At 32.3% G+C, this 7,775-nt stretch overlaps 1 protein-coding gene and 1 non-coding gene across 3 annotated transcripts; one reads left to right on the top strand and one right to left on the bottom strand.

The window, feature by feature from the left end:
* The first annotated feature begins 2,318 nt into the window (after positions 1 to 2,318).
* On the top strand, positions 2,319 to 2,423 carry LOC148770254 (small nucleolar RNA Z279/snoR105/snoR108). The gene has a single exon (XR_016031958.1). It is a non-coding gene; the product is annotated as a small nucleolar RNA Z279/snoR105/snoR108 (small nucleolar RNA).
* Positions 2,424 to 3,232: 809 nt separating this feature from the next.
* Positions 3,233 to 6,240, bottom strand: LOC105958296 (anaerobic nitrite reductase HB2). Of its 2 annotated transcripts, XM_088819925.1 has the most exons (5): positions 6,024 to 6,236; positions 5,734 to 5,931; positions 5,491 to 5,605; positions 4,400 to 4,516; positions 3,233 to 3,491 (listed from the first exon to the last, which is right to left on the bottom strand). In XM_088819925.1, the coding sequence occupies exons 1-5, from the start codon at positions 6,119 to 6,121 to the stop codon at positions 3,360 to 3,362; spliced, it is 660 nt and encodes a 219-aa protein (XP_088676051.1). In that variant the 5' UTR covers positions 6,122 to 6,236; the 3' UTR covers positions 3,233 to 3,359. The 2 variants fall into 2 exon arrangements, with proteins under 2 accessions (XP_088676051.1, XP_012837759.2); XM_012982305.2 differs by lacking the exon at positions 5,734 to 5,931 and having other exon boundaries at positions 6,024 to 6,240.
* Between the last annotated feature and the right edge of the window lie 1,535 nt (positions 6,241 to 7,775).

Here is a 7,775-nt window from a genome sequence, read left to right on the forward strand (position 1 = left end):
AAATTCCATCCACACCAACCATTACACTCACTTGCCACTACTACAATCGGCCACCATTGTTTTCGTTCGCAAGAAACTGAAAAGAGAGGAGATAAATTGATTTGTTATTCTTGAAAAAAGAAACCCTCGTTTTATAAACTAAGTTAGTTTTTTGATTTCTTGATTTAATTTGTGCATAAACAATAATACATTTTCGGGCGACGGACTGTAAATCGGTAGACAACAACATAAAAACGCGAACATAATCGGTGATATAACCAAAGTTTCGTCGAACAATTGGTAGAGTATATATTAAACGAAATGATCCAAAATGCTATTTTGGACCATTACATACGAAGTATAAGCATCTCAATTGATGTATTTTGCACTTCAAGAATTCATCCATCCGAAATAAACATTTTGTGTTCATAATATGAAGTATACAAGTTTTTAAAATATATTTGATTTATTTATGGGGTAAATTAAGGTCATATTATGAAAAACCCTTTCTTGTTTGGGTAATTACAGTTACCCTCTCAACTATGAATTTTCTTACACGTTCCCCCTAGAGGAATCTTCTAGATTATATGGAGTATTCTTAAGTTTGTACCCGTTTTATCGCATTCGACATCCACATTTTGAAGAAAGATGATTATAAGATGTGTTTCTTTTTTGGCTTGTATAAATCAGATTGTGGTGCATCAGAAACTGTATTTTTGCACAAAATGAGTACAACCTAGAGAAAATTCCACGAAATATAGAAGATTATACTGAATTTGATACCATAAGTCTGGACGTGTAAAAAGATTTATAGTTGCTGGTGTAATTACCCAAACATGAGAGGTTTTTACGTAATGTGACTACACATCAGGGGTGGTTGTTATTTACCCTTTATTTATGAGAGTAGGAACGGTACTCACTTGAAGAAGTATACAAGTAAGGCTGTAAGGGTTAAAGTAGGATAGATTGGATTGGAATTAGCCTTTTCAGAAAATTTCAAAAAAAAATTTGAAAGTACAAAATCAATTCCAATTTCAATTCCAATTCCAAAATTTTCGGAATCTAAAAATTCATTCAAATTCCAAAAAGCACGGAAATTTCGGAATTTTGGAAAATAAATCGGAAATCATATAAGCTTTAAAATTTCAAAACTTAGCCCAAATTTTCTAAAATGTTCATAATTTAAAAAAAAATAAGAACATCCACGTCGATATAAGTAAAACTAATATTGTTAGAACCGGACCGGAAACGGCCGGTCGAACCGGTTCGACCGTGACCCGGCAATAAAGCGGTCCAGTCTGACATCTAAAACGGGAACTATCAAAAACCAGGGTCAAATGACCAAAATTCGGTTCGACCGGGTAAAACCGGAGAATCGACGAGTCAGTCAAGGAACCCGGTTTTCGGCCAGAACGTCTCGAATCACCGCTGAGTTGGTTATTTGTGGCTAGATTTGAGCAAACCTTCACAGACTTAGTAGTGGACGGCCGAATCTAGTCATGAGTGGTCAAAAGATTGTCGGATATGATCATGAGTGATCGAATAGGGGTGGCCGCTTGTCGGATTTGAAGAATAAAAATTAGAAAAATATAGAGTATAAGCAATAAAATATAGTAAAAAGTGAGGTGAAATAGTTTAAGAATAATATTTTTAAAACATTAAAATTAATAAAATAATAGCATATTAAAAAAGTTCAAAAACCCTGTCGAACCGGTTCGACCCTATAAATCCATGACCCAAATGGTCGTCCGGTTCTATAGCCGACCCAATTCTAAAAACATTGCTAATAACTACTAAATTTCAGTTCAAAAAATAAATAAAAATAAACACTACATAATATCTAATAAAACTTCTAACAACAATTCATTATGTCAAAATCCTAAAACAAAACTTATAGGTGTATTTTTCCGAGAAATAAGTAATATATAATATATATTAATTATAGGTATATTTTTCGAAAAAAAATCGGATCGAAAATCGGAAATTCCAAATTTATTTTATATAATTCCAATTCCAATCCAAAAAAATCGGAAAAATCAGAAATTAAAATTTCAGAAGTCGGAATAAAAAAAGTTGTTCTAAAATTGGAACTTTTCGGATCAGAACCGGGCGGAAATTAGAAATTCCGTTCGTACTTGCACCCCTATATACAAGCGAGCTTCCTAAACAAAATAATTTATGCATACAAGTTGATATGGTATAGGATATGAAATTAGAAATGCAGCTAAATAGTAAGTATCCCACATCGAATGTTGAAGGAGATATGCGGTGATGGGAGTACAATAAAATAGGGTGTGTATCTGCAATTATAAAGTATGATCCTTCAGGCAAGTTTTAACGGGAAGTGATGAGTGGTAAATACTCGCAATTAAAAAATGCGAGATGGGTGTCTGCCTAGCCTGTTACGACAACTGGGCACTCCCCTTCTTAACCTATCTGATCCTTTAAATTCCAACCATTATTATTCAATAGGGTTGATAATAGTACAAAATTTTATATTTTGTCTAATTTTTTATTATATTTTTTACGACCACCTTAGAACTGAGGTGAAGTTAAATTACGAAAAATTCATTCCTATTTGGGTAATTACAATTACCTCTCTCAAGTAAGAAACTTGTAACTTATCCATTCTTGTGGTATCAAATTTAGTGGAATCTTCTGGATTATATGAATATTTTTAAGTTCGTACTTATTTTATCGTTGGAGATCCACATTTTGAAGCAAGATGGTTATAAGATGTATTTTTTGGCTTTTGCAAATATTAAATTGTGGTGCATCAGTTTTATTTTTTCATAAAACGAGTACAAATTAGAGAACATTCCACATAATCTAGAAGATTATGTTGAATTTGACACCGTAAGCCGTAAGGGGTGGACGTGTAAGAAGATTTATAGTTGATGAATAGTTGTAATTACCCAAACATGAGAGGTTTTTTTTTTTTTTTTTTTTTTTTTTTTTTTTTTCCTTTTCATATTTTGACCTTACTTCACGGTGGTGGTAATTTCCCCTTTTTTTTATTAGTCGAAAGTCCTCTAATTTTAATATGGCAAATATACCCCCATTAAAATTTAATAGAGTATGTTTTTTTTTTTGAGAAAGAAATTTAATAGAGTATGTTAGTAGTCCCGCTTCTTGATCAACGCATAGTTTTTTTCTATGCTACATCGGGTGAATTTTCATCGTTGATCTACACACCAATATGGGTATGCGTGTGTTTGTGTGCTTATGATTTATCAATGATAAAGATCTACCCGATGTAGCATAGTATAAACCATCAATACACCGGTTCGAATTATTTGACAGATAAAAGTTTATTTATTTATTTATAGCATAAACTAAAAATAAAGGGAGATAAAATAAATAATTAATGAAGGAGCAGACTATATTTTCATCTCATTCTTGATGGCTGTTGCTAAGTGATCATATGCTTCTGCCCAAGCACCATTCATCTCCTCACTCCACTTGTCTCCAGTTCCCTCCTGTACTGTTCTCAACAATGCTTCTTTCACCACCTATTATATATACATTCATAAACTCATATATTATGTGTATTTATTTAGGTTTATTGCAAAAAAACACCCCTGTTTTAGTTTAATTGTTAAAAGGGTAAATTACAACAACCTAGGGAGGTAAAGTATAATTACAAAAAAAAATCCCTTTTTTTAGAAATTACATCCAACCCCTACAGTTTATAAATTTCTCACATTCACCCCATACAAAGGGTGTTAATGTAAGAAATCTAGAAATTTTAGGGGTGGATGTAATCATAAATAAAGGAGAGATTTGATCGTAAATATACCTTACCTCAGAGGTCAGTTGTAATTTACCCTTGTTAAAAGAAAAACCCTTAATTCGTGTTATTAGGCATTAGAGAAAACCTACCATATGGTTACGATATCGATGACACAAATATTCTTTTAGCAATTTGATACTCGTGGAGTCCATGAATTTACTATAAGGGTGAACTTAAATTTCCGGGTTCAGTACGGTGCCTCCGAAAAAAGAATTGGACCTTTTGTCTTAGATAAATTATGATCTTGACATTCTATCATCCCAAAAGTAACGACACGATTTATTGTATCACATAAATAACGAATTTGGTCATGGGCTCACATATATTTTATCCTCTAAACTACATGTTAATTTTGTTAAATGAAAGGTTGTAAACGAACATCGTTAGTCAGTAGAGAATTATTTCAATCTCCTCTAATCCAAACTAATCCGATATAGGTAATCGAGAGCAATCGAAATAAAAAAATGAAAAAGAAAATGAAACAAACTTGTGTAACATGAACTAAATCATAGATTTGGCATTTATGAGTTTTGATGATATTTTTTTTTTTGGTTATTTAGTAAAAATTATTGTGGATCGGAGCAAGTAAAATTACATAAAAGGACATGGAAAAAGAAGTAAGTTTACCTCAAAATGGGGGTCAATGACTCCTTTTTCAAGATGAATAGAACCCAACCATTTGAGAGTAGTTTCTCCAACTACCACTTCACCTTTCTCATGTAGTTGAATGGCTGATTCACATGTCTTTCCTCATTTTAATTATCAAATAATTAGTCATTTTTAATACACAAGATATATACATATCTGAGAAATTAAAATTCTATCGCTAGTAGAAAAATAGTTTTTTACTACCACATAAATTTGTAGGGTAAGATACCAAATTGATAGTTAAAAGCTTTTTGCTGCGATTTTCTATGAGTTTTCTCTGTAGCGAATACGGGCGTGACAAAAATTTTGCTACAGTAAACGGCCGCAGCACATACTTTTTTGATACGGTAAATTCTAGCATTTACTACGACCATTAGATTGTCGCCGTATTAAAATATATCTTTCGTAACGACTCTTATTTTAGCAAACAATCGTCTAATTTATGGTGAAATATTTGCAAATAAGTTTGAATTTTTACCTTATTATGGTGGAATGTCTAAATTGTCTTAATAAAGTACTTTAAGGGTGCCTTTCAAACTATAACACTTGAAACTACTTTTTTTTTTTAGTAAAATCAAAAGTTAATGATCGATGTAAACATTAAAAATAAAATAATAAGGGAAAGAAAAACTCATATAAAAGGTTTCAAATCCCACTAAAAATTAAGGGGATATAGATTTCGTTTCTCAAGTCTGCACTGATTTCACATTTGGGCCCACATGTTCACAAAAAACAAATTTGGTCCCTTATGTTTCAAAAATTCAACACTTTTAGTTATACCTGTCAATTTTTCGTTAAAACTAACAGAACTAAGCGTGTTCCATGACTGCCTTAACTAAAGGATTAACGGTAAATTGATGGAAATGACAAAAAATGTTAAATTATTGGAACATGAGGGACCAAATGTGTCTTTTGTGAATATGGAGGACCAAATGTGGAATCGATGCAAACTTGAGGGATGAAAACGGTAATTTCCCCAAAAATTAATTACTAATTAATTAGCTAAAAAAAATACTAAAAATAATTTGTGCACACACAACTTAAAAAAAGAATAATAATTAATTAATCACCATCTTAAAAACTTTAACAGCATGGGCTTTGAGCTTGGGATTGTTGTGTGGGATTTCATCTGTATCCTTCAGAAATGAGAACATCTTCTTTGCTGCTGGTGCTATTTCCAGTATCCTATTCAATTTTTTTTTTTTTTTATATATAATTAATCTTTATATAAACACACACACACAAACACACACACACACACACACACACACACACACACACACACACACACACACACACACACACACACTTACAAAGTGAAAAAACGAAGACTAAGCTCAGGAATGTTGTGCTTGATGATTTCCCATGATTCTGTAACCAATGCTTCTTGCTTCTCACTGAAACTTCCCATCTTTAGTGTGTGTGTAGTGTGTGTGTGTGTGTGTGTGTGTGTGTGTTTGTGTGTGTTTGTGTGTGTGTGAGTGTGTGCTGCTGGTGCTATTTCCAGTATCCTATACAATTTTTTTTCTTTTTTTTTTTATATATATTAATCTTTATATAAACACACACACACACACACACACACACACAGACAGAGACTTACAAAGTGAAGAAACGAAGACTAAGCTCAGGAATGTTGTGCTTGATGATTTCCCATGATTCTTTAACCAATGCTTCTTGCTTCTCACTGAAACTACCCATCTTTAGTGTGTGTGTGTGTGTGTGTGTGTGTGGGTGGTTTTATACACAAAATGGTAGCAATAATATTAGACGATAAAGATAGGCCATGTTTTAGATTTTTTATTTATTATTTATTTTATCCTGTAAGAGATTTCATCATCGTTATGGGAATATATGCCAAGTGGGGGTGTGTGTGCTCATCTTACAAAATTATTTTTCTTTTTTTTTTTTCAGGTGAAATGGAATTTTTCGGAAATTAAATCAGATGGAAAATCGGAAATCCCAAATATTTTTTTTATATAATTGCAATTCCAACCCAAAAAAAAAAAAAAAAAAAAAAAAATCAGATATCGGAAATTTGAAAATCGGAATGAAAATAGTTGTTCTAAAATCAGAACTTTTCGGATCGGAACCATCAGAAACTGGAAAATTCGTTTCAACTTTCACCCCTAGTGGTGCTTTTGATTTTGGTGGAGAAAAGGGGATATGCAATTATATTTTTGGTGCGCGACATTGAAAAGAAGAAAAGGAAATCCAAATTATCACTAATCATTTTAAAACAAATGATTTCTGAAAGAATTTATGGTCCCGAATTCGTTTAATACAGAGGTGTTATATTAAGTGTTATGACACTTGTATAAACATGCAGCGGAAATATAAAAACAATACTCAGATTTAAAAATGTTCACAAGTAAAACTTGTGAACTTGTCCTTTAAAGGACGTAAAAATTATATTAAAACAGTATTACAAAAATACAAAGAGAAGAAGTACACAAACTTCTTCCTTATGAATGAATCACTAGCTTGATCATTCTTACAACTAAATCTAGAAACAAAAAGATAAATACTAAAAATTCTAGATTTCAAAGAATGTACTCGTGAGGAGTACGTACAACAGATTCTAGAAACACACTAAAACTCTCATGAATTCTTTTCAGCTCTCGGTTTTTGTTTCTTCGAATCCTTAAACTTCCTTGAGTCTTGGAGTCGGTATTTATAGACATTCCCAGCTTCCACTCCTCAGCCCATGATCTGCAAGAAAACCAACTACAAGAGCACTCAAGAACATGGGTTAGTGGGTGAGTTTAGTAGTTAAAATAATATCCACAATTCAACCCACTAAGCACTACTTAGCCCACTAAGTATTATACTTAGCCCACTAAGCCATAACTAAAATTTAGTTTGAAAATAAGAGAGTTAAAAACACATTGTGGAAATCCACGTGTTTCAAACTCCCCGTTTTTAACTTTCTGATCAAAACTAAATTTTCAATTTTAGCTTAACTCCCCCTGAGACATTGCTTGAACTCCCCCTGAATTTGATAACAACCATAGCAAATAAAAAATATTGAAAGATCTGATTCAAAAACAAATTCAGCAAAGATAGTCAAACATAATTCAACAAACATAAATCAACAAAAGTGCAATCCTAAAAAGTTCAGAGGGAAAAATAAAACAGAACAAAAACAAATATTGTTTATAAAAAAACAATTAAAGTAGAATATCCAAGGTCTCCTAGTATCAGCTGCTGTTCCTCCATCACTAACACTGGACCCACTGCTTTCCTCTGCTCCTTCAGCTTCACCCTCATTCTTTTCTTCTTCTTCATTAACTCCATGATCTCTGCCTCTGGCATCCAAAGGATGAGAAGTCCCTGCTTCAACTTCATGACCAAC

The sequence above is a fragment of the Erythranthe guttata genome, chromosome 6 (assembly GCF_056151865.1).
Source record: "Erythranthe guttata isolate IM_541 chromosome 6, IM_541, whole genome shotgun sequence".
Classification (NCBI taxonomy): domain Eukaryota; kingdom Viridiplantae; phylum Streptophyta; class Magnoliopsida; order Lamiales; family Phrymaceae; genus Erythranthe; species Erythranthe guttata.